The sequence below is a fragment of the Hyaena hyaena genome, unplaced genomic scaffold (assembly GCF_003009895.1).
Source record: "Hyaena hyaena isolate Hyena2069 unplaced genomic scaffold, ASM300989v1 scaffold_608, whole genome shotgun sequence".
In the NCBI taxonomy this organism is placed as follows: Eukaryota; Metazoa; Chordata; class Mammalia; order Carnivora; family Hyaenidae; genus Hyaena; species Hyaena hyaena.
In genome coordinates this window covers 877582-904969 of record NW_024081243.1, presented here as the reverse complement: position 1 = coordinate 904969, position 27388 = coordinate 877582, and the positions used below count along the sequence as shown (strand labels likewise).

The window sequence follows — 27388 nt, the reverse complement described above, 5'->3', positions numbered from 1 at the left end:
CAAGAACCAAGACCCAAAGGTGAGAGACCCCAGGAAGTGCTACTGTACCCTCTTCAGGGTAAAACCCCCTCCTCAGCAGAGAGGGACCACGGCACAGTGGGGAATCGTACATGCCATATGTGCTGCAAAAGCCACTTCTACCTAGGCCCAACTGAGGGGTGGGTTTTAGCTCTCGGTCTATATCTCCCTCTGTGTTCTGTCTAAGATCTTTTATCCCCTAAGAATAAAGTTTTGTGGTATATTTGGGGGCAGAGGGAATGCTGGTAACACAATACCATTACATCCCAGACAGTTGATAAATGGTTTTGGGTGGCAGCTAAGTTCCTTAAGCAAAGCTTGACACAGTGGTATTATTCGACAACAATGCCCACGATTTTCCTACGGGGCCTGTTGACTCTCTTAATCTACCACATAGCTACGTTTTCAATGGCAGGATGAAGTTTCACAGATCAGCAATGCCTTACGGGAGGGGAAAGTAATCCAGAGTTACAGAATAGCGTGGTTATCCAATCTGAGCATAATACAAATGCACTTGCAACTAAATCATTGCATGGTCATTATCCAGTAATGCCTAAAGTGTCGGTGATGTGAAAATTTGTGATCAGGTATCCTGAAAGTCCTTCCTTGATTTATTTCCAGCCAAAGCTTACAATAAGCAGTGTGACAAGTGATGAAAAAAAGGAAGGAAGGAAGGGAGGGAGGGAGCCGAGGAGAGAAGGGAGAAAAAGAAAGGGAGAGGAAGGGAAGGTGGGAGGGAAGGAAGAAGGAAAGAAAAGAAGGAAGGGAACAGAAGAGGGAAGGAAGAAAGGAAGAGTGAACAAGAGTTGTTTTTTTTTCCATCTTGAAGCTTTAAAGAGCTTACCAGAGAGATCATTAGCTGTTAGCCAATCCTTGAAAGTGGCAAATCCCTTGTCCAGTGGAAAGTGGTCCCTGCATTGTTTCTAAAGAGTTTGTTTATTCAAAATATGTCTGCTTTTGGCATTCAGTTCCCTAAGTGAGTAAGGGCTCAGGGGTGTTGGCTGAGGTCAGCACCGTGCACTGGTTAATGAAGCCGGCTCCTGCCTGTGGCTTCTGAACACCACCAAATAGTGGCGACTGAGGCACAGGGGACAGGGATGTGGACGTGAGGGAATTCTTTGAAAGGCTCCCTCCTTGGCTTACATGGAATTAGAGAAACGGATGCCTGTTTGCGTTTGTTGGTGTACATTAGAAATACATTTGGGCATTCAGCTTAAAGAACTCACTAACGGCAAGATGCACAAAGAAACGCTATTATGTATTTAGCACAGTCTTTGTAAGCTGAGCCAGGCAAGGGGGTTTATCAAAAGAAATATGTAAATAACACAACCTGCTTTACAAAAGAAGAGAATAAAATTAATCCACGCCATCCGTGGCACAAGACTATTTTCTGCCCTCCGCTTTTCTTTTTATAACTTGAGACTTGCAGCCTAACAGTTCAGCACAAACAATAGCACGCTCAAAAGGAAAAAACAAAAAACAAAAAACCCAGACCTGGGGCATCCCCTTGGTCCTTAGGAAAGAACTCCAAATGTGTCTTCAGCCTCACGCACAATATTATTATTAAATCTAACATGATCATAGCCAAATCGTTGGCTGGGGGACAATCCCCCATCCCCCCTCCTTTTTGGGGAATAAAAAGGGGGGAGGTGTTGGGAGGGGTGGGGGAACCAAGCCAATCAAAGTTAAAATAAAGTCTCTTTCTAGCAAGACTACTGTCTATAACATGTTGTTCCTTATAGAAAGTGGGATATGGTGGCATTTGCTTGATTAACTTGCTCGACAAAAGTGACAGCTGCTGTGGGTGCACGCGGATAAAGCTGCGCGGCGCAGTTCCGCCTTTGTACATCTGTCAGCAAAAAGGGAAGAATAAAGAGTGAAAAGAGACAAATTGGTCCCAAAAGACACTCCATTCAACTTAGGAGGTTTGCCCCATTCAGGCGCTTGCTGTGCGCCTCAAGTACTGAGAGCTTATTCAATTTCATTCACTCTTTCGAATGAACCCACAAGTGTCTAATTTCTTATTCTGTCGCCTCAAAAAGGTGGGGGGGGGGCGTGGAGAAAAAGCGGACGGGAAGCATTAATGGTAAGGCAGGGTGATACGGGCCGCACACATTAACTCATGGCTAATTTAGGGTTTAACTCTATGTGTTCAGGCCCTAGACCCATCCGTGTGTTTCATGGCAGACTTGACACAGGCTTCCTGCCTCCTGGCTGGTGGATCCAAAACCGTCTAGATACCAAGGGCACCCAGCAAGGTCGAGGGCTTGTCTTGTGTAAGGACAATGGTCTGAAGTTGATGCTTTTTCCAGAGATGGGGTGGCAGGCTCCCCAGGATAACTCTTGGGTAAGTGATCTGGCCAATGTGGGGTCTCCACCCACCACCCTGCTCCCAGAAAGAGAAAAAAAAATTAGAGTCACATGCAGCGAGGAGTAGTAAGAGGGGGCTATGGTTTCCAGAGATTAAAAATAAAGCAAGAGGAAAGGACGCCATTGGGAGGCAGAGCCCAGCTGCACATGGGGAAAAACACATGTTAACTTTTAAAAAGCAGCACTTCGTCTTTCTCTTCCTTGTCCCTGAGCCCCAGCATCAGAACCTGGTTTCTGGCCTCACAGAGAGGGGCAGTTGGCATGCATGCACCAATATTTCCTCCTGGGAATTTAAGAAGCCTTCGCCATTCCTCTTGTGCTGCTGTGCTCTACCTGGTCTCCCGCCATCTCTTCTCGTGCATTCAGGCCACCCTGCCCCCTCTGAAGCCCAGCACTTCCTTCTAGTTCTGGGGCTAGTGTCGGAGCCCCGTCCCCGCACCCCGCCCTTCCTCAGTAGACTACTTTTTGGATACCGCTCAGTGCCACCACTGGCTCCTAAGAAGATTGGACCCTTTCCTTATGAGAAGTCACTTCCCATAGAGCCCAGGCTCACCAGGTTGACATAGGTCTTATTTTTTAATCATTTAGAGGACTTCGGACAAAGGTTCTGGACCTAGTTAAGAGTTGTTGATTTTGTTGTCTTCGAACCGTGGAGCTTTGTTTGGACAGTGCATCCTGATGCGCTGTATCAGCGTCCTTCTCTTCCTTATCTGCTTGGAAAGTAGCTGTGTGGTTTGACCTAAAGCATCCCGTTGGTCTATTTATCTGAAACGTTTTCCACGTAATAGCTTGGGAATTATGCTAATGTAAAGACATGCTCTTTTACATGGAGAGTAATGATTAAAACAACTTCAGTCCAGGAAAACGACTCGCTAGAGTCAGTGCACATTTTCCTGCAGAAGAACTTCAACTTTGACTCACAAAACTCTCATGATTCATGACTATAGAAAGTTTAATATGTGCAAATTATGAAATTACCCCTAATGTGATTAGCCAACCCGGTTTTAAAATGACAAAGTTGGCACTCCACTCTATCTTTCTGTTCCGTACATGAGTTACAATCCTTATTTTAGAGCCTGATTTCTATAATCATTTCTATATGGTATGCAAATTTCTTATTCGGTTGCTTACGTCAGTCTGCTTGCAAATTAATGCATTTAACTCTGAATGCACTTCCTGTACCTAAGAAGCAATCACGGAGTGGGCAGGTGGTGTTCGTGAATAATCTGAATTCAGTTCATAGGATGAATCCTTCTCCTACTTCTGAAGTCCTTGTATGCATATCAGAGCATAGTTTCCAGACAAATTATTCACAGTTCTCACACGGATAATGGGTGGTAGGATGTGCCACCAAAACTAGAATTTCGTCTTTGACATAATTGAGCTTTAAGGGGTTGGGATGACTTGGAAAGTGTGAAGTTGGATTGTAACTATACATTTTGTCTAAACAGTGGGTCCCTTTCAGAGGACAGAGGCTGAAGGCACGGGGGTCCATTTTCTTAGTGCGCAGGGAGGCCTACCACTAAATCCTCAACATATCACCGGAAAAATAGGCCCCGGGAAAAGGTATTGTTAACCGGGGTCAGTTTGTTAATGCCCAAACTGCACACCTGCCTTGCACAGCCCAGGCGGCAGACGAGGCCTGGTTAGAAGCTGATTGGGGCTCAGTCACATCGGGCTCATTATTTATGTCTCTTGGAGAAAGAAAGCGTCTGAACTGAGAAAATCCAGGTACGGAAGAGAGTTGTTCTCTTTCTCTTCACTATCACAGGACCCCATTCCGCCTGCTGAAAGTTAGTATCAGTCTCTGACATTTGCAGAAAAACTTATCTTTTACCAGAAGTCAGAAACTGGAGTTTGCCCTGATTTGCTGCGCTGGGTCCTGCCGATGGACCAGGGGATTGTAGGACTGGTGGTCAGGTGGGCCCATGGTCCATCTTTCATTCAGGATCTGACCACTGGTTATGTTTTTATTCAGTTATTTAGACGAGCAGCACGTTCAGAAATCGTGTTGTATGCAGGCAAGCACAGATCTAATTTTGGTAGTTCAATTGGGTTCTGTCTTTCAGGACAGCAGGGCTTTGGGAGGTAATGGAAAGAGAGGGTTATTTTGCCATTTGGGTATCTTAAGTTCAAAGGCGGAAGAATTTTGCAGGAGGTTACTCCTCACTCCTCGGTTTACTTTACATTAAGTAGGGCATGGAGTTATAGAAAATACTATCTACTTAGGGAGCCCTGTGAGATCTCTGGAGAGTCAGAAGTGGGGAAAAATATAATGAAAATTAAGAGCCAATTTATTACGTATGGCTTATTACATTTCCTTTTCTCTCTTTTCACTCTAGAGAGTGAATTCATACAGATACGTGCTATAGAAATGTAAATGGGATTTAAAAAGTAACTATTTCTTGAGGTTGTTTAATTCATAGGAAATGCTTAGAACGGTGCCTGACACGTACATGCTCATTAAACATTTCTTCTTCTTGTTATCATTGTTATTGATGTTTATTGATACTAATGTCACTGTAGAACTTTTTCTCAAAGTGGGTTTAGTAGAACATCAGTTTCCTGAAAGATATGAATGGGTGGGTCATAGAAAGTGGTTCTTTAGTCAAATACGTTTGGAAAATATGAAGCGGAGTTAAACGTCTTTCTTTGCTGCAGGACTTGTCTGAGCATTTAGTTTGTTCATGTAACCCTGCGACTCTGACTAGCCAATGACATTGGGCCCAGGGTACAGCGTGCGTGTGTGTATTCACAGACACATTCCCAGGCCGGTGAAAAATGCAAAGCTGAAAACGTCTCTGCCAGCATTACTTTCATTTCCTTAAAAAATTTGCAATTAACTCCCTCTGGGTAGGCTTTTTGTCTAGAGTTAGCTCCCCTGGTACGATAAAATGCCAAATGTTCCCCAGGAAGCGTCCCTCCCAGACTTCAGAGCTGATCGCTAGGGGCCCAAGCGAGGCACACGACATTCGCCGCAGCTGGGGGAGGCTGCTGGCCTTTGGTGCACACGTGTTCCTTTCTTTTTATTGGGCATTGTTCTGGGTCTTCATAATGTTTTGGAAGGCATCCCTCAGCCTCACACCCAGAAACTTCAGAACCTCCTTGGATTCAAAAGGTGAAAGGCCCTTAACTGAAAATTTCAAAACAAGTTCTTATCCCGGACAAAGAGAGGAGTGGCCTCTGTCCGGAGCTTTCCCGTCCGAGTATGTGTCACCGTGGAAATAAATAAAAAAGATACAGACTCTTTGCATTGGTTGAGCTGGGCTGGGAGCCCTGCGATAAGAGGTCACTGGTGTGAGTTACTATGGTAATTGAGTACTATCAGCAACACTTTTGCTCTCATGAGCATTAAAGCACATAATAATAGGCAAACAACAGTGGTTAAAGCAAGCAGGTAGGATTACTATGTTCTTTTGTCAGAAGTATATAATGTCTTGTAGTCAGTTTTAAAGACTTCTCAACCCCCAAATCCACCCCACCATCACCTGCTGAGTAATTTTGTATGCTTAATCTCCTGCCCTCAACTCGAAGATCTCTGCTAATTTGAGGCAAATGGGTATTTCTGACATTAAATAGGGCAGCAAGGAAGCTCTGACCTAGAAAGCCCGCATTCTGCAGCAGCGAGAAAAATATTCTTTCACCAATTTTGTTAAGACTCTTTTGAATGAAGAGAAGGAGAGGGGGAAAAAATAGCTTTCAGTGAAACGGGGAGGTTGCAACCTCCCGAGGAAGGGTTTTTGCAGCACAAGAAAAAAAAAAAAAAGAAAGAAAGAAAGAAAGAAAGAAAGGAAGGGAAAAGAAAGAAAGAGAAACTCGCAGAACATCCCCACTCTCAACTTCCCCCATAAAACTTGTCACTTCGCATTGCCATCCGCTACCGCAACAATAATCACTCCGTGCCTATTGCTAATTGCAAGCACAGCTGAGGCCCAGCGGGGGGCCCTTGCACAGTCTCAGGCCTTTATACGAGGCTCAATCTGTTGTATGGCACTCGCTCACACACAAAAAAACTACCAGCAAAGGCAGAAAGAGGCAGAGTCACAGGTTCCTTGTAATCCCTCCGCCTCCCCGCTGACAGCCCAGCCCTAGAAGCATTCCTAGTTTTGTCGTCCTCTTTACAAAATCTGAAGTGACCTTAAGCTACGAGCATGTCAGCTTTTGAATGTCGAGTTGCCGGCTTCTTCAGGTGCATTAAGGAGCAGGGGGTGGGGGTGGGGGGGCTACATCTGGCTTCTGCGGGTCTGTTTGCAGCACCCCTGGGGCGAGCTGTGGCTTCCTGTAACATGTAAAATATGAGTGTGAACTCAGGGTTCATGGCAAGGAATAGGAGGTCACGTCTCCAATCCGTTCTAAGTAAGGAAACGGGGAGTTTGCAGATGTTTTTCTGTATGTGTAATGACACCAACCCCCTCCCCAGCCACCGAGCAACCGAGCGCCGTTTTTTGATAAAATGTGCCACAATCAGTGTGCTACTTGCAGATTTATTCATATCAATTTTTGCAATTTATATATTCAGAGACAAGATTGCTATTTCGGCAACTTTATGTTGGATGCCGTACGTTTGCGTCTAGAGAAAGAGGGAAAGAAGTATGGGGCGGGGAGGGGGTGGGCAAAGAAAGGGAAGAAATTAAGTCTGTTCCTCGGGCCACCAGCTGGGGTGTTGTCAAGGAGACAAAGCACTGGACAGGAGGGTCCGTGTCCCCCCTTGGGCCCGGCGGTCACTTCCTGCCCAGGCTTGGAGGCGGTGGATCTATCGCTTCTGGCCCACAAGAAGGCCCATGAATGACTACTGTGAGGACAGAGTGGAGCTGGGGCTGGTGGAGAAAATCCCCTCAGTAGACCAGGCTCAGGCCACCTCAAGACCTTCCGGCCTCCCTCTGGGTTGGGAACCGGTCGGCCCAAGATGATCCTTGGCCCGGGCCTCCGTTTGGGCCTGGGAAGGGCTCTCCCCTCCGCTTTGCCGCCCTCCCGTGCCATTCCCACGTACAGAAATTCCTATTCCCAGCCCCAAAGCCTCAGACTGCATTTTCGTCGACCACAGAAAGACATTGGTCGAGCAAACACGGAGATTAATCCTCCTTAGCCCGGGGAATAAACGCTCCTCAGTGGGGCAGGGTTAATTGCTGAGCTTGGTGCAAAGATCATTTTGAGGCATTTAAGAAATACATGATTTTTATGAGTATAGCTGTTCCACGCAGGAGTTATTTCTCAGCAAAGGGCAAAAGCTTTGCCTGCCTTGCATTATTAGCCTAATTCTACTTAATTGTTCCCTAAAATAAGGGCTTCTTGAACACACATTCCAAACCCTAGTAAGTCTGTTGTGCTGTGAGTGATTCTGGAAGGGGTAGCTGCTGCCCTTTCGGGCAGAGGGACCAGAGGCTCAGGGCAGAGTAGAGTGCTGCTTCATCAAATCTGTGCTTGGAAAATCAGGGGCTGGGGTCGGTAAGGGGACAGGTCGGTAAGTCTCTGAACACATACGAGGTGCTGTGTGAAAAACGCATCCTTTTTTTGTTGTTTGGACCTAATCCTCTGTGAGGCTTCTGAGTTCTCGTCTCTGGGCTTCATTTGATTCTATTTCACAGATTTAGAAATGTTGGCCCTGTGGCGTGTTTTAAATAAACCAAATAAATGACTGAGCAAATGCTACCAGATTTGTTCTTTGTTCTCAGCCTCAAAACTCGGCCTTGAGAAATTGTCTCAGTCCTGGTATTAAATGAAATGCCCATATTCATCCTACAAAGAATTTTTTTTGGCTTTTTGTCAAACATGGTTGGGTGTTCAGATTAGAATATGTATACTGTTACATATCTGAGCTTTCTTAAGGGAAGTTTCTTTTTCGGTCTAGGAAGTGATTTTTTTTTTCATTTCCCATCTTTTTGTTTGAATTGTGGCAAAGTAAATATAACATAAAAGTTGCCATGTTGGGGCGCCTGGGTGGCTCAGTAGGTTGAGCTTTGAAATTGAACTCTTGATTTTGGCTCAGGTCGTGATCTCACGGTTCATGGGTTCGAGACCCTCATTGGGCTCCATGCTGGAGGCATTAAGCCTGCTTGGGATTCTCTCTCTGCCCTTATGCCCACTTACATATACTTTCTCTCTCTCAAAATAAATAAATAAGCGTATATAATACATATATTATATATATGTATATATATAATTTGCCATGTTAACCATTTCAAAGCATACAGTCAAATAGTGCTAAATATATTCACATTGTTGTGCAGCCAATCTCCAGAAGCCTTTTCATCTCACAAAACTGAAACTATATACCTGTTAAACCATAACTTCCCATCTCCCCCTTCCTACGCCCTGGCAACCGCCATTCTATTTTCTATTTCTATGAATTCAACTACTCTAGATATCTCATATACATGGAATTATATAATATTTGTCTTTTTTCCACTGGCTTATTGTGCTTAGCATAGTAGCCTCAAGGTTCCTCTGAGTTGTAGTATGTGACAATTTCTCCTTTCTTTTAAAGGCTGAATAATAGTCCGTCGTGTGTCTGTACCACCTTGTGTTTATCCATTGGTCCATCGATGGACATTTGGACTGCTTCCACCTTTGGCTCTTCTGAATAATGCTAATATAAACATGGGTGTGCACACATCTCTGCAAGATCCTGTGTTCAGTCTTTTGGCATCTCTACTAAAAAGCAGAACTGCTAGGTCTCTGTCTTTTCATAATAGCACTTGCTTGGGTTGAGGGGCTGCTGGAAGAGTGGTCTTTGCGTTTGAGTTGAGATAGCATTCACAGCTGAAAAGTCACCTTCGTGCCTCTGCTTTCCCATCATATGCCTTCCCATCAGTAGGTGACTATCTACTGGATTTCTCATTCAGAGAGGGCAAGCTCTTTCCAGCCATATCCTACAAGCTCTAGGAAAGAAAACCCTTCAGAGACTATCACGTCTGCTTGTAGGTTACCATCTGCCATATTGAGACATGGGATTGGGCAGGATTCATGGGGTATCATACAGTCTGATTGATCCAGAAGCAATAACCGCATTCCGAGGCTGGCTTTGGCATGCTTGGATCATTTACAGAGATTACGTACAAGTTGATCAAACCATTAAAAAAAAAAAAAGCATGTCTTCCAGAGAGAGAACGATGTAGAGCCCACATAAACTGAGCTTTGAATTAAACTCTCCTGCTTGATTTGCTTTCAGAAAGGATCCTGAAGGACTCTTACTTCCCTTGTATTCTCCCCCAGGCAAGTGACAGACCTGACTTGGGCAAGAAGGAGGCAGTGCATTAGGTCAGGATCCAAGTACGGGTTTATCATTTTGATCATTGACTTGGAACGGCAGTGCTGAAGACCCTTGTTATTGGATATTTCTCCACATTTCAGGTTTAGAGTGGAAATTTGGCCTGGAAAAGATTATAGCTTGTTTTACTAAAAGAATACTAAGGTCATATTTCTGCCTTTTCAAAGGAGGTTAAAATAATCTTGCTCCCAAATGCTAAATTCTATACACGTTCCTCTTGAAGAATCAACAGTTTTAAGCAGTAATGACTAAAACCAAGCTTTAAAAAAATTGTGTCCCTGCACTGTATCCTCCTTATGAGAAGATACCAAAGGCAAAGAGGAGGTGAATGCTCTCAGGACTAGGTTGTGGGTGATCTCTGGAGTCTTGGTTTCATCAAGGCGCCTCTGGCTTCTCCATCAATCTGGACTGCATGAGGCTTTGCGGGGAGGTAATCCAGAGTTGAGTACCTTGAAGAGCTACAGAACTAAAACAGCTTTTTAAAAAAAAAAATTTTTTTTAGGGGCACCTGGATGGCTCAGTCTGTTAAGCGTCTGACTTCGGCTCAGGTCATGATCTCACGGTTCATGGGTTTGAGCCCCACATGGGGCTCGGTGCTGACAGCCAGCTCAGAGTCTAGAGCTGGTTTCGGATTCTGTGTCTCCCTCTCTCTCTCTGACCCTCCCCTGCTCACGCTGTCTCTTTCTCTCCCTCTCAGAAATAAATAAAACATTTTAAAAATTTAAAAATTTTTAATGTTTATTTATTTTTAAGAGAGACAGATGTGGGGGGGGTGCAGAGAGAGGGAGACACAGAATCTGAAGCAGACTCCAGGCTCTAAGCTGTCAGCACAGAGCCCCATGCGGGGCTTGAACTTGCAAACCGTGAGATCATGACCTGAGCCAAAGTCGGAGGTTTAACCGACTGAGCCGCCCAGGCGCCCCAAAGACAGCTTTACAAAGATCTCAGTAAAATGGGTTTTTAGGCATCCAAAGAATTACATAGTTTAAAACAACAATAACTCCACTAAAAAAGACCTTTGAGACAGCCTGGAAGTTCATTCTGATTACCCAACTCCTCTGATTTTGGTATCTGTTTATTTTGGGTGGCTCTGTGCTTTTAGCTGAGCGTCCTGAAGCTGTGACTGGGAAATACCCATTTCTAGCTGTAGTTGTTCTGGTGAATCAAATCCTGAATTGCAGTAACACTCGAGTAAAGCAAAACGTCTGCCTTTCAACTATGTACCCATTTTAAAAAGCACTCAAATGATCTGCCCTTTCAGAAAGCGTTGCTGCAGCCCTGGGAGAACTTCAACAAATCCTGAAATCTGCATGTGGTTGCTTACTGCTTTGCTCATGTGACATAGATGGCTCAAACATGCCCAGGTTTTGCTATCAGAGCCTCTCTGAATCTGGAATAAGAACACTGAATACAACCAGATCGCTGGCAATCCTCAGACCCAAGAGACCCATAGGGCTGTGGAATTGTGGCTTGGGTTAACGAAGCTATAGGTACTTTGGTAGACGTGTAAAGAAACCCTTGGTGATGCTTTGCACATGCTCTTAAATTACCCATATTGTAAGGAAGAAATACGCACTGAAAGCTTCAGACGTAAAAGATTTCATTACAGTATTTCAATACAGTGATTTAAATAGGTTGCAGGGTTTTTTTTTTTATCCCCCTAACTAATAATAACCCACTTTTGCCACAAAAAGCAAAGTGAAGAACTTAGTCACATGGGTGTGGCCAAAGTATTATCTTCCTCTTTGACTCATTGCCAACAAACAAAATGCCCTTCTTTCATTAGACACTCCAGGCAAGGTGCTGAGGCAATTTCTCTGAAGCAGGCCTGTGTTAAGTTGGAAAAAGGGTACTTTCCAAAGAAAAGATTAAAATCCTCCAGCAATCACTGTGCTTCTTCAGTCCAGAAATACAGGTTGGTTACCAAAAGGCTATACATTGTCTGTTGGCACATTTTTAGAAGAATGGAAGCGTTCTCAAAAAGCTTTGTGCAACCCTACAGAGCTTGCACAAAGAAAGGATTCCTTATTTGTGAAACAGGGCATGACAGTGTGGCTAAGGTATTAACAGCTAACATTGTAGTATATGCCTAGCACTGTGGTAAGCACTCCAGACATATAAACTCATTTAATCCCCACAGCGACCCTCAGTAGTTTGTATTACAGTCCCCATTTAGCAGATGCGGAAACCGAGGCTCCGAGAGGTTAAGGGACTTACCAAGATTCAAACACAAAGAGAGCCTGGTTCACATCCATTCTCCTAGCCACAAGGCTACCCTGCCTCTCAGCCTCTTAAGCTCCAGCTCTTGCTAGCTGCCAGATCACTTTTCTGAGCCTCAGTTTCCTCCCCTGTGAAGCGAGACTACAAAGGATGATAGAAACTCAACTGCTGAGGATTTAGCCACAGACTGCCCAGGCATTTAATACCATGTCTGCCCAGCATATATGGCTTGACTGTGCTGGTTTCAAAGGAAATATCTATTTAGAGATGAACTGACGATAGAACTCAGATCCTTCTAGATTTCAGCTATCGACTGAGTTGCAAATTTTTAATACACGAAGGTATGTGAAGTTTATGCATGGTGGTTCTTCGCCCTTAGGCCAAATGTGGTAATTTCAAAGAGTCCTCATTTTTACAATATTGGGCTAAATATTACCCTCAGTTATGGGCATGGGACATGTTGTGTTTGGCATGCTTGTATTTGCATATATGTTTTACCTAAAGCGAGACACTCCAGTATGCATGTTATACTTCAATAAAATTTTTTAAGTTTATTTATGTATTTATTTAGAAAGAGAGAAAGCGAGTGAGCAGTGCCTGACTCAGAGTTCAGTCTCACAAACTGTGAGATCATGACCTGAGCCGAGATCAAGAGTTGGACTCTTAACCAACCAAACCACCCAGGTGTCCCAATAAAATTTTTCTTTAAAGAGAAAAGCAACAGACGAAGAACTGAGTTTTGTACTAGTCTGTTTTCATTGGCTTTGGGACTCTGCCTAAAATTGTTTCTTTTATAGCATTTTCTGATGGTACCTTCTTTAATTTCACATGAAACCAAATTTCCCCAAAGCTCTACTATTTTACTTTCCCTGTTTACTGAAAATTTGAGAGTTTATGGTGTATAATTTTTCAGAACTGAAATTGTAACCAGTGTTATAACTTTTGTATCTCCCAACTCTTAAGAAAATTCAATTTATTGTGATAAAGGTATTTTTTCTAATTGTATTTCTCCTTGAAAACTCAACCTGCCCACTGTGAGAACTTCCTCCCAGTAGCATTTGCTGGGTTCTTAACCTGAAAGAAGAGATCAGGTAGGGCTACAGAGGAGAAGAAAAAACACACAGATTCTAGCTAAGAAATGGCATGGCCTTGGGGCGCCTGGGTGGCTTAGTCGGTTAAGCGTCCGACTTTCGCTTAGGTCATGATCTCGCGGTTCGTGGGTTCGAGCCCCGCGTCGGGCTCTGTGCTGACTGCCAGCTCAGAGCCTGGAGCCTGTTTCAGAGTCTGTGTCTCCCTCTCTCTCTGACCCTCCCCTGCTCACACTCTTGCTCTCGCGCTCTCTCTCTCTGTCTCTCCTAGAAATAAAAAAATATATAAAAAATAAAAAAAGAAATGGCATGACCTCATTCCCATCCAGCTTTTTCTCATCATTTCCATGAAATTTCAGCAGCGATTGTCTCCCATCCATTAGTCCTTTAAGGCTGTTGAGTGGTTTTCCCACACTCTGCTTAGCAACGTTCTAAGCTCATAAAAAGTAGAATTTTTCAATACCAAGCCAAGCTCAGGCTCTGAAGGAAAGAGGCTCAACAACATTATCCTACCCACACACTTCTCCTTTGAGAATTTCAGAGCTGAATGACTTTGCTGAGGAGATACCTAGGACTGGAGTTATCTCTGTATAAGTAGCCAATTACTTTTTAAAATTACTGAGTTGAGTGGGACAGCTCAGACAGTTGTAATGGTAAATAACCAACTTGAAGCCTATCCTACCATGTACTGATGCTTTGAGCCCAGGGTATTTATTTAATTTGCCTATGCCTTTTTTCTTCCTCTACAAAATGAGGCTGTTAATAGTGTCAGCCTCCTAAGAGTTTGACTCAGTGACTGAATTATAAAATGCTTGTAGAATGCTGTGCATTGCACTTGAACATCGTAAGGGCTCGGTGTTCTTAGTTAACTACAGGTTTCCCTTGCTATCTGAAAATAGAGCGCTGCTGTGAAAACCTTCCAGAGCTGGAATGGTGTAAAGAAGCAATCACTGTTTATATGGAAAGCTTTTTGAGTATTCTCAGACCTAAACCATAACCTTTTTTAGACTTTTATTTTTCTTTAATTAATTCTTTTTTCATGTTTATTTATTTATTTTGAGAGAGAGAGACAGGGAGACAGAGCATGAGCAGGGGCAGAGAGCAGGGCAGGGGCCGGGGTGGGAAGAATCCCAAGCAGGTTCCAAGCTGCCAGGGCAGAGCCGGATATGGGGCTCCATCCCACAGACCATGAGATCATGACCTGAGCCAAAATCAAGAGTCAGACGCTAAACTGACTGAGCCACCCAGGCGCTCCAAGCCTTTTCTAGTACTTTAGGACACGTCTGGCTAAAGGATGCACAGAGTAAATGGAGACCAGGCACAGATGCTCGCAGAGACAGCCCAAACCTATGGCGGCTTGATGCTGAGATGCTGAGCATAGTTTCCGGGGAAAGAGTGTGGTGGGGCCACCCTGGGTGCCCGGGGTCTGTGCTGCCTCTATAACAGCTCGCTGCAACATAAACCCGGAACGACGCTTTTGCTTTTGCCTTTTCTCATTAAAGTGAAAATCCTCTTCCAATTTCTCTCAGATAGCGAAAACAGGTACTAATGTAGGTCTTTCGTAAAAGGGAAGTGGCACAAGGCGAACTTTAGAGAAGTGCGGGGATACCTATACTTTCATTAATTGTGCCTCTTTGTGTTGGGGAAATCGTCCTTCGTTTAAAACAGTAGACTCTCATGCCTTATACACAGTCTGGTGTGATGGGGGTTGCTTGAGTGAATGGCATACGTTACCCTTGTGATTAGTGCCAACGGAAGCACACAGAATAATTCTCTGTTCGGCCCCCCTTCGTTGTTGCCATTGCCCCTCACATGATACGTGGGTAGCTCTGAAAACAAATGAATCATTAACATTGAGTTCTCTTTAGGACATCAAATTAACATCAAGATAGGGAATGCCAGTTTCAAAGGAAATACATATTTAGAGATGATCTAACAATAGAACTCAGATCCTCATCTATGTAGGAATTTAGACTCGTCGAGGTGGCCCTGATGGCAGATGTAAAGAAATGCCGTCGCAGAGTAACCCCCTTGCTTGCTGATTAGGGATCATCCCAGTCTAAAGTGAAAGTCCATTTTCTGTGAACTTTCTAATGTCCAGTTGAGATGTGAATTTTTCATCTTATCTCTCAATCCTGCCGTATTTCTCGGTGGTAAAATTTCCTGGGGAACAGTGAACCCAAGGGTAGAGACTAGGGAGAGCTGAATGAGTCACCTCTCGTTGTAAAATTTAAGGGGGAGTCCAAAAATAGAGTAATCAAGATCAATAATATTGCAGTGCATCTTTAAAAATCAAAATTAATGCAAATAATCCAAGGTGAAAAAATATCAGAATATTAATTAAAGACACTACCCATAGTTCCTGCATCTGCAAGATCCTGCCGCACTAGCCTCCCCCTAATCCTGGCTATAGTGAACCCCAGTGTTACAGAAGAGACATGTTATATATAAGGATTTCTCTGCATGAAATCACTGTGTTTACAGGGCACCACCATGTGTTACCTGAGTGTATCTGCGTATTAATTATCTAAGTGCTACCAGAAGTAAATCAAGAAAATTCCTTTGCATTGTACGTGGAAAGAATAGCTTTATGTTTCTGTGAGTAATAATAATAGTCTCTATATTTTATTGAGTGTTTAGTATGTGACAGCCACTCTCCTAGTCACTTTACATAATTATCTCTTTTAATGGTCACAGTAATCCTATGAAGTAGGTACTGGTTTTAACCCCAAGAGGAGACTGAGGGTCAGGGAGTTAAGTAGCTTGTTTGAAGGTTATCCAGCTAATAAGTAGCCAACCCTGGCTGAAGCTGTAATTTATCCATACAAAGTTGAAACATCACTCATTATTTGTCTGAATCCTTTTAATCCATTATTAAATCTAGGTCAGTATAGTTTAAAATGTGCTTTATGCACCCAGGATGGTTGTAGAAGTTTGTGTGATGATCTACCACCGAACAACTTTACGATGGAATTGCTAAGATTTAGTCTGTGTCCTATAAGACTTGGGCATACAATTCCAGAGGTATGTCAATAGGAGCAACTTTCTCCACCACCACATGGCTTTCTGGGTTCACCTGCTCTACTTTCTCCCTTGTTTTGTGGCATTTCTTAGTGGGAGAAAGAGAAACACAGAGAGATGGGTGATGAAGATGTTAGTGATGGTGGTGAGGATGGTGGTGTGGTGGTGGCAGTGGTGGTGGTGATAATGGTGGTGATGATGGTAGCAATGGTGGTGGGGGTGGTGGTAGCAATGCTGGTGGTGGTGATGGTACCAATGCTGGTGGGAATGGTGGTGGTGCTGGTAGTGATGGTAGCAATGGCGGTGGTGGTTGTGGTGGTGGTGGTAGCAATGGTGGTGCTGGTGCTGGTGGTGATGATGGTAGCAATGGCAGTGGTAGTGGTAGTGATGGAGGCAACTAATGTTATTTGAAGACTTAGTATGTACCAAGTACTGTACTGAGAGCCTTACTAGAGTTATTTACTTTCACCATCAAAAAGCCCATGAAACGCTGATGAATCCCCATTTTCTGATCAGGAATTTCAGTCTTTGAAAATATAGGTAATTTGCCCAAGATTACAAAACAAGAGAGAAGACAAGTAAGGCTCTGCTCTTAATGACTACACTGTAGAAAGGAAGAAAGAAAGACTAACTGGCAGAGTCTCAGATCAGCCTTGCAGCTCCTCCTAACTAGAACTTTCAGATCCAGTTTCAGCTACTACAGAATTCCCCAGTTTTCCAAGGGACTTCCTTTAGACGGGCAGCCTTTTGGGTTTTAGCTCCGAAACGTTCACAGAATTATCCCCTTTCCTTTAAAGGGGCCCTGGGTATGATGATTTTATTTCTCTAGTGCATTTTTAGGATTAGGGTGACCTTATTTAGAAGTTTCCAATTCATATACCTGAACTAAGGGGAGGCTGGCAAAGGAGTCATGATTATACTTATTTAGTCCATGTTGTCAGCTCACCATTTTACTTTTAAGGGTTTAGAGTGCATTGTACCCAAATTTTAGTGTCCCAGGGATATATCTGGAAAAGGCACACCTGAACCCAAGACAAAACAAAATGGGGAGACCTTAAAATGTGTTATTTCCTCTTTTGAAGAATCGTAACCCATCTGCTTTATTAGCATCAGTCTCCAATAAAGCAGACCTGAAAAATAAGAACCATATGAACACAAGCAGAAACAACCCAGATACCCAGCAATGGGCTGATAAACATGTAACCACTGGCTTTCTGGGAGGGAGAAGGCCCTGGCTTGTGGTGTTTGCCAATTTCCACTGTGTAAAAACTCCCACCAAGGCCTATTTCTAGCTGTCAATGTGATATCCTGAATGTGGAGTTGGAAAGAGGGGCTCCAAATCAGCTCTCATGACCAGCACACTCTTGTACCGCCCTCGAGAGGGGCAATTAGACGATCAGCTGTTTCAGTGCAGTGCCTAATGCTGAAGGACTGCCTCTTCTGGACTCGCCAGCTGTGTGACCTTGGGCAAGTCACTTCACCTCTCTGGGCCTTTGTTTCCTCCTCTCCAAATGAAACTACGGGAGCTGTTTTTCACCTCTAACATTTTAAAGCTCTAGAAGGCAGTGACTCTTGCTCTCTCCGACATCCAAATGCCTTTAAGCGCCTTTCTGGAAAACCAAGTTAGTTAGCGCTGTGTGCCTCCAACTTCATCTACTGAGCATAAGGTTTGGAAAGGAGTGACTTACTCCCTTTTGCCTCTTTAAATGCGTAGCCAATGGGGCATCATACATTTTTTACACTTCTTGTGCTAGATGTGAGATCCAGGAGGAAAGGCATGGATGTTCCAGGGCTTGCGTGTTCTCCTGGGGTGGGAATCTGCAAGCGTGACACACTGAGCCATTGCTGTATGCGTTTCCTACCTCCCTACCCTTTCAGTAGCAGAGAAAGAGTATTGATAGCATTCCACCTTTTTCCTTTTGTTTTTATCGTTTACTTTCTAAAAGCCATTTACAAGAACTGGAATCACTTATACAAAATGAGGACAGGGGTGGGGGTGGAGTGGGGAGGGTCGTTATTTTTCTCCCCCCTGAAAGGTGGCACGTCTCTCAGCAAAGAGAAAAAGGCATGTTGCACAAGGCTTGCTGGCAGTGATAGAAGCCAGCGCCGGTTTGCCTGTTGTCACAGCCAAAGCAAAATGCCACCTCTGCCTAGAAGCCAGAGTGCCACATTCCTCTTTTGTGTCCCTGAGATGCACCCGTCATGTGGCCCTGGGTTTGTAGGTTTGGCCAGGAGGTCCCCATGCTCTTCGAAGGTCATCTTCCAACCCCAGGAAGTAGGGTAGAGGGGCGAGCGATGCTTGTGACGCTCAAATTATATTATTTGAGTCCCCAGACTACATGTCAGATGAAGCCAGCAAACAGCCTTTAAGGGCTGCGGTGATTGCACAGTAGCCCCCGGTTGCTGAGAGTGAGGTAGGGCTGCAAAAACACCAGTGACCCGGTGATATTTCTGTCCCCGGACCCCTTCTTAGCAAACCCAGATGCACTGACAGCAAAAGCTCCAGAATCCCAAGACAGGAGGTGCCAAAAACACTCCCCAATAATCACTCCCTCTGTCCCCCCACCACCACCAAAAAAAAGTTTCAGTAAGATGTTCTCACTCCTAGAGGGAAAACCTGTCCATGCCTGAAGCAGCTTGACCCGGGTGAACCCCACCCCCCCCAGCCGCCTACATGGAGTGAACTGTGAATCGCAAGGGAAAAAATCCCCACCCCCCACCCCGCCTGCTCCCTGGGGAGGGACAGAAGGTTCCTAAAACTGACAGTTTCGCCTCCATGATCTTTAAAAGAGCAGAAGTTGGCTGTGAGGCTGGAATACCGCCTTGATTGGGGTAGTGTGGTCTCTTGCGGCTGGGCTCCAAAGAGCCACAATTGGCTCTTGAAGAGGAAGGAGCCTCGAAATGAAAGATTGCAAAGAGGGCTTCTGAACGCCATGGCTGAGACTGTGTCGTTTCTTACAAGGTGAAACTTGGCAGTTCTACCTTGCAAGTAAAAACCCAAATTAATTTTTTTTTAAAGAAATTAAGTCAGAAACAAGGCTTTAGAAAAACTGTGAGTGTTAGGCATAAACTGATTTTGGATGATCTCTAGGTGAGAAAGGGTGGAGTTACCATCAGAAACATGTTTTTATTTATGCTTTTCAAACCCCGCGCTGGTGTGCAGTGTGTGCGTGTGCGTGTGTGCGCGCACGTGTGTGTGTGTGTGTGTGTTGGTTAGCATGAGAGTATGCATCGCCTCGATTCTATAACCACTCTTTTTTTCATGCATCTTTGCTGTGCACAGTTCATATAGATGCCCCATAAATAAATATATAGGTCCATCCACACCTTTTCATTTTATTTGTAAATTGTTTGGTATAAGCGGCAATGCGTAATGAAACCTGGTGAAGTTTAAAAGATTAGATTTTTTTTTCATACTGACACTTCATAACACTGTTCATATGTCTCCGAGTGAGATTTATGAATATATGAGCAGTATTGCAAAATTATACCGCACCAGAGACTTCCTGCACCACAGGGGTGGCAGTCTAAAGTGACACAGCTTCAAGCATTTTTCACAGACAAGAAGCAAAATTTAACCCCCTTAAGGGGAAGTATGATTTCAACAGCTTGAAATGAGCTCATTTGTAGATGTTTTTTTTTTTCTCTCATCTTCCATAATTTTTTGGTGTTAAGATTAAAACAGATTGCATAGCCAACGTAAGGGGCATACACGCTGCCCAGAGTATAATTTGGCCCTTCGAGTGAAAACTTCATTGTCTCTATCCCAGTGCCAATACGGTAAATGAAGGTACACTTCTCCCGTAAGGTGTAAGGCTCACAGCCGGATTCCCAGGATTGTCCTAAGCACACAGGGTCTGGAGTTTTTTCAAAAGGTAAGTAGCAGGTGACATCCATTTGTTCAGTAGAGAAGCCCCCATCTCCCTGGGCATCTGACAGGGTGGCATTAGGAAATAGTGACTTGAATCTCAGCTGAGTAAAACTAACGAACAAAAAGGAGAATCAGAAGAGCAAAAGATGGTCCATGTGAATTGATCGCATATGAGATGTCTAGGGCAGAAGAGTTCTGTTTTGGATGCAAAGTCCAAACCCATTTCTTTCAGGCCGATCGGTACCTTGTGATTTTGTGTCAGTCAATGTTCACAATGTCTATGCTCTCCACTTCTCTTTAACCATTTAGTTTCTCCTTGGAGCAGAGCAGGTGCTCAAACGTGACCTGTCCCCTCTGTAAATGCTTCGTGACGTGTTGGCTGGAGAACTTTTGTCTCTTTTTTCAGCAATGGTACAACAGCTCCATGAATGTGATCTGCACCTGGTTGACAGACCGGATGGACTTACAGCTTCACATTTATCAATTGAAAACACTAATTAGGATGGTAAAGGTAAAAGAAAAAAAATCATTATTCTTCTTTGCAAATAGCTTACTGAAATACATTTCGTTGTCAAGCTGCAGAACTTCCTTAACACAAAGAATATTGGTTTACCATGTAAAACAAGATGATCTTTAAAAGAGCATCTCACGCGAGAAAAGCCTCTGCAATCACGTTGGGATGCATGGTTAATTTATTACTCAGACATCAAGGGGGAAATTGATAGGAAGGAATTCGATATTTTATTCAGGCCAGAAAAAATACTTTATGTATCTGTTGTGCAAAAATACTGCAGGGGCCGCCATGCCCTGTGCATTAGACTTTCAGAAGCTGGCTTTTGGTACCGTTATGCTAATCACATCAATCACCAAATTCATTTCTGGTTTAATTAAATTAAAATTTTGCCACAATTAATGTAATAGAAATATTTACCTCCAGCTATTTCTAAATATGTCCTGTGATCATTATCAGGATGCAAATCAATATTGTTCTCAGAGTTAATTGAAGTAGTTTCTCGTACAATGCGTGTGTACAGTCAAATGGAAAGGATCACAAAGGTGAGATAACATACCCTGAAAGTAGCTTTTTTCCCTGTTCTTATGTGTGTGCCTTGGACTAATGATAATTATTTCAGCGTGAAATCTCAGTGGTTTACATGAAATAATAAGATCACAGAAGGGGGTAAATACGTTTTTGATCATTTCAGTTTCCATTTGATGCTTCCCCCATAGAAGGTTTTCAGACATTCGGGTGCAAAAAATCTCATTCAGACGCACAAAGTGTCTTTAAAAATATTTTAACAATAAAAACCTAGCTGAATTTCTGTTTCTTAGCAGTTTTCCAGAAGTCCCCCACCCCCAGCTCTACCCCCTCGCCCCCCGGCCCCTCATCCCCTACCCCGCCCCACTTCTTAGTCTCTTTAGGATTAGCACCATTTCATTGAAGGTGCTCCTCTACCCCAGTGCTGACTTAAAACCAATTACTGTTCCGTTGAGTGTAATTAAAGAGAATTATTATCTGCATTTGATCTCACAAAGTGTCTGCCCAGGGAAGGTTATAAACAGCCATGTATTGCAGCTCTTAAAAAAGAAATTGTATGCACTTGGACTGGAGACCAAGCCTACTTTTCATATTTTTAAAATTTCACTTCCTGAAGACAAGCTCACCAGCCATTGCCTCACCACTTAAATTCCACTGGGAAAAAAAAAAAAAAAAGTTTCTCTTCTTTAGGGAAATTTTCTTTTGACACTTACTGGGTGGACATGAAAAGATACTCATTTTAATGTTTTAAAATATCTTCCCATTACCGATATTTCTAGATCTATGCTGGGAATATTGGAATTAGCACTGTTTAATTAAGGGAAAAAATGTAAGTCAGAGAAGAGGCTTATTCTTAGCCTTCTACCAAAAAAAAAGCAAAAACAAAAACAAAAAAAAACAAAAAACAGAAACATGAACCACAGGGAAGGGACACAGAAATGCCACTGCCAAAAGAATGCCTTCACTTTTGCCAGAGTTAGGCCCAGCAAAACTTGTATGGCTGTACAGAGGTATGAAGCAGAATTCACCACCTCTTCACCAAGCACGTTAACCAGAGGTGTCCTTCTCTGAGGCAAATTTCCAAACATTGTTGGCTTTGTTTCCTCCCTTCACATCCACTCCCTTCACCCATCCATTCATTGATTATTCAGCAAGCATTTATTCACCCATCCGAATAAGACAAATATTAATTGAGTCCCTCCTTGTAGATTACAAGATGACGAATTTAAAAATGACTGGATACAGTCCCTGTTTGTAGGCACTTAGAGTTGAGTTAGGAAACACTGCTCTAGAATGTGAATAAAGGAGAGAATATCCAAGTGCTTTCTACCTTTTTCTTTCCCATCATATCCTGGTACCAATTATATTATCCTAAGCGGAGAGAGAACAAATCATTGAAAAGTAGAAACAAAAAAAGTTCATCTTCTGGATATCTGGTCTACACCATGCCTAGAATTTACTCAGCCTCCTACCCTTTCCCATCAAAATGAAGACAATTCAGGTAGCAACCTAGCTACCTAGAGAGCCTTGCAGCTTGATCCACACTTTAACTAAGTGTCAAAGTGGAAAGGGGGAACACAGTCATCCTATCCATAATCTGCTATTATTGGACTTCACTGAGCTGATCCTCATTCACTAGTTAACCCTGCAGTCATCACAACATGTAACCTTCAAGAGGGGTTGACATTGTGATTGTTGACACTATGATTGCATTAGCTGGATGACAAGAAACGGAAGTCACAAATGGGAGTGCACTGAGGATGTTAACATTCCTCCTCATGCTCCTTCGGCAAGTGTCCCGTATCAATAGAAGAAACACACAGCAGAATCAGTAGCTGAAATGATATGCAGCGTGAGGAGAAAAGTTGTTAGAGAGAGACCTTTTTCCAAAAAAAAAAAAAACGTTAAGAAGTAGACAACAGCCAGATGCTTCTGGTCATGTTCAATTAACGCTAAGGGAATTCTAGAAAGAAAAAAAAAAACAAAAACAGTCCCTGGGATACCTCAGGAAATCCGAGAGAAATCGCCTGAAGGAACAAAGAAAGAATTTGTGGTCCCATAATACCAAGCCATTGTTCTTGAAAAAGAGCCAAATTTCTTCCCCGAGACCATGAAGTTGTGAACAGAATAGATACGCTTCTTTCCCAAGGAGATAAGAAATGAATCACATGCCTGCAACATATTGGTGAGGCATTAGCGTTCCATCTCCCCATAATTGTTGCTGCCCGTAATAGGTTTCATATACCAACATACATATGTCCGTCTTGTGAATGAGGCAGAGGGATGTGCCGTTATGAGCCTCAAAAATATTAAAGACCAGACTGCGAAGGAAATCACAAAATACCATAATCGCTTGATCCATTATTTGTTTATGTGTTACGGCCCCTTACACAGTCTATCATATTATATTACGTTAACCTAAGAGAAAGAACCAGCCCTAGGAAAAAAAAAAAAGAATCAAAACAATTATGGAACATTTCCCTTTATGGAACTGAATAAACACAAGCTTATGTTCTTTGCTTTGTCTCAGCTAATACAGTTTATCCTGCCACACTTTCTCATTTTCTGTCATTCAAAGGATCTCAGTTTTGAGTACAAGTAAAATCTGAGCACAGTGGCTTTTCATTTGACAGTGCATTAAGTGAGACACTGAGCAGAAGGTCAGTGCTCTCACACGCACATGTGCTTTGTGCCTTTCCCCTCCCTTCATGGAGATGAGATCTCGCTTATCACTCATCTTTTCCCTCCTCAGAAAACCTATAGAGATTTCCGATTGCAAGGGGTCCTGGACTCGACCTTAAACAGCAAGACATATGAAACCATCCGGAACCGGCTCACTGTGGAGGAAGCCACTGCATCAGTGAGCGAGGGTGGGGGCCTGCAAGGGATCAGCATGAAGGACAGCGACGAGGAAGACGAGGAAGATGACTAGAAGGCAAGGGCCTGGAGTCCTTTAGGACGAAGTCCTGTAATCAATGCATGTCCTTAGTCTGTTAGTTAACCCCAGTAGGGAACTCTCTGTCAACTACCATGCCCATGAGATGTTTACCAATACAATTGCCATTTTAGCTATGTGGTACAAAGATTAGCAAATGACCTTCCACCCCACTGATCCCCTGATTCCGTGTCTATATGTTTACAAGCAATATGGAGCACCATTCTTTAAATACCGTTCATGGAAAATACATAGTCCAACTGCTAAGTGTGGTCCTGTTCTCAGCAAAGTTAAATGATGCTTCATTAATGTACTGTGTATGCACTGATGGTAAATGGACATGAGGGTGAGTACAGCAAGTATTTCACTTCTTCATTTCACGTTACGTGGATGCCGGTCATATAAATGAGTACAATAAATTAAGACACATAGATCTGCTTTGTTTTTTGGAAACAAAGGCAAGCCTCCAGCAAGCAACCTTTGGTTCTTTGTGCTCCCCTGAAACTGAAAAAAGAACCCTTGTTTCCATTGTTAACTCCTCCTTTCCCTGATCCATATAGTTAGCCAAAAAAATACAAAAACCAAGATGGCTAGATACCAATGGGTTGATCCTCTCATTTGCCACGGCAAGGGTGATCCTACCATGAGCGAACACCAAGCACAGTTCAGAGCAACCTTCGTCTGTCAAAGTTTATCCTCTTAAATGTTACATTTTGCTTTTATGTTTCAATAACTATATATGTAAAAACACCTGAATATTTAAGTTACAACCCTAGACTATCAATGCGTTTATAATAAGGTATGGATATTTCCTTCGGTAGATTGTCACCATAATTTAAATTATTTTGTTCCACACTGGTTTTTATATCTGTCATGTACATTGCATTTTGATCTGTAATTGCAGGACCTGGGGGTCCTTTGCAGAGCAATCTCTTTCTGTGTAAAGTAGTGCACCCCATCTTGCTTTTGCCTTATATAAAGCCTACAGTTCTGAAAGTGTGAAAAACTGTGGCTTCTCAATAAATAACCATTCAAATGTCCTAAGGCTTCCGAGTCTTCTTGCCTCTGTCTTTTTGGAACGCCAGAGCTGAAACACACGCCAACCGGGCAGAGGAGGTCAAGAGCAGGCTAGAGGTCATTTCCTTGAGACTCTTGGAAGGGTGGTTTTCAAATGCTCGTCTCCACAAAAGGCAGCCCAAAGCCCCACTCATTCAGACTCCAGTCATTCAGAGCTGTGGGCATTTGGACACGTTGGGCAGATTACGCTTCCATTATAGGATAAATACGGGTGTGCTAAGCAAGAGAGGAGTGTAAACGAGAGAAATGTTTCTCCTGTACGAAAAGAAGGCCAACAAACTGTTTTTAAGCACTACTTTAACAGCAGTGTTTGCATTCAAACAAAGCGTGTGCCAATTATATATGATTCTTATATATTTGTTAAAGCATCTTACAAGATTGTCGAAGATATGGAGCACTCTTCTTGCTCCCCAGTTCTTGTCAGCAAACATAATCACCTAGGTGTGAAAGAAATCAAACATTTTGCAGCCTTACCGGTCTTATTTGCATCTGTCGCTAAAGCCAGCTGACCTTTCCTGGGGGCTGACTGGGGTTTTAGAGAAGTGACAGATTTTTCAATAGGACCAGGTAGACCAGTTGCTCTCTACCAATGAACTCCTCTAAAGAGTACGTCCTACTTTTTTGAGTCCTTAAGGTCTGCAGGGACAAATCAATAGCACTTCCTGCCTTTAGTGGGATTACAAAGATAACTCCCATTTATTGAGCAACTTTTCTGCACCAGGCATTCTCTATATAAATCTTCATTCAGATCTCCCAACAACCACAAGAGGAAAGGACTGTTATTATCTTCCTTAGAAACAAATTGAGGTCACATAGGTTAAGGCCACTTGCCCAGTGATGACACATCTCCATACAGAAATATTCCAGAGACACTAGCATAGAGTTGTCAATGCAAATGGCGGGGGCATATCATTCAGGTGTGAAAAGTCTTTGATTACCCAATGGCACCAAGGTAAGTCAGCGTGGCAAAGCCAGAGTTTCTGAAAAATATACTTGTATTATATTTTTAGCTGCAAAGCTAAAATACAGCTTTTGCAACAATTACAAACAATTAAGAAATGTGCCAAGTAAATAGAGAGCGCCCGCACAGTGTATAGTGTGGTTGAGAAGAAGAAGAAATGCTTTTAGGGGGAGAGCTACATGAGTTAGAGAACTAACCAAAGGGCATGATCCAAAAAGCAGAAGGAGAAAGAGGCAAGTGTGTAAAGATGGTACTTTCAAAACCAAGGTTAAAAAAAAAAGATTCCTTCAAAAGGAGAATTTCCCACAGGCCAGCACTGAGGGGACTGTTGAATAGCATCCCCCAGGTGGCATCGCTGTTGGAAAGGCTGTGCAGAAGGAAATGATATCAGGTAAGATCATAGAGAAAGAATTCCCCAAGTTTTTTAAACCTCAGGTTATCCTTGCCATAAACTTAAAGCCAAGGAGACCATTCTGATACCTTGAGCTTTCTTTTTTTACTTCTGTGGGACAGAATCTTAAGCGTTCTCTTCTTTCCTGTGTGGTGGTGGTGGTGGTTTCATTAAAATGCAACAACATACAGAAGAGTGTACAAATCCTAAGCAAAGAGGTCAATGATTTGACCTGAACAGAATGAACACACTTGTGGAAAAACTGGCCAGTCAAGAAATCGAACATAATGAGCACCTCCAGACATACATACCCATGCCCATGGCCCTTCCCAATCCCTACCTCCTCCCTAACTCAACAAAGGTAACCACTATCCTGATTTCTAACAGTGTCAATTGAATTGAAGCCCTTAGGTAATTAGAATCACAGTATATATTCTTTCAAGTATAGCTTCTTTTTGCTCTACATTCTACTGTTGGTGTAGCTATAGTTCATTTCTTGTCAGTGCTCTGTAGTATGAATATATCACAATTTGTCCTTGTTCACGTGTTGTATTTAGTTGGGGGCTATCATGAATAATGCTGCCATGAATTTCTTCGTACATATCTTTCAGCACAGTTGCAGGGTCATGGGGTAAATATATGTTCATTTTTAGGAAATCCTGCCAGTCTTCCACAGAGAGCAAACCACAGACTGCTCTCATCAGCAGAGTATCAAAGTCCCATAAAACACCAGGTATCGTCACTGTTTTTAATTTACATTGCTCTGCTAAGCAGTGTAGTGATTTATAACTGTAGTTTGCTGATTACAAATAGAGACTTGATTGCCTCTTAACGTGTATTGGCAACCGGGTTAGCCTCTCTTGTGAAGTTCATGTTTAAGTCTTTTTTTCCTTTTGCTTCAAAGAGGAAAATTCCAGAGTTATTTGAAGGACTGGTAGGGAAGAGGCCATAGGAAAAAGTGCCAGATGGATGGTGAGACATGGAGACGTAGAGAGAAATGTGAACCTGATGGGAAAGCACTCACTGTATTATCAATCAGCCCACAAATAGTTGAGTACATAGTGGCCAAGCAGTGCTAGAGACATGCAGGCTCTCTCTAGTGCCTTCCCCTTCATCAACCAGGGGGACTT

At 43.1% G+C, this 27388-nt stretch overlaps 1 protein-coding gene across 1 annotated transcript in view; it reads left to right on the top strand.

Annotated features, from left to right (window-relative positions):
• The window catches only part of LOC120248776 (calcium-dependent secretion activator 1), a 268332-nt gene extending 243463 nt beyond the window's left edge, over positions 1 to 24869 (top strand). The window contains exons 29-30 of the mRNA XM_039257246.1: positions 20262 to 20366; positions 23647 to 24869. Coding sequence (XP_039113177.1) covers positions 20262 to 20366; positions 23647 to 23826 — 285 coding nt within the window. The 3' untranslated portion in view covers positions 23827 to 24869. The remainder of the gene's footprint in view (positions 1 to 20261; positions 20367 to 23646) is intronic.
• The last annotated feature ends 2519 nt before the right edge of the window (positions 24870 to 27388 follow it).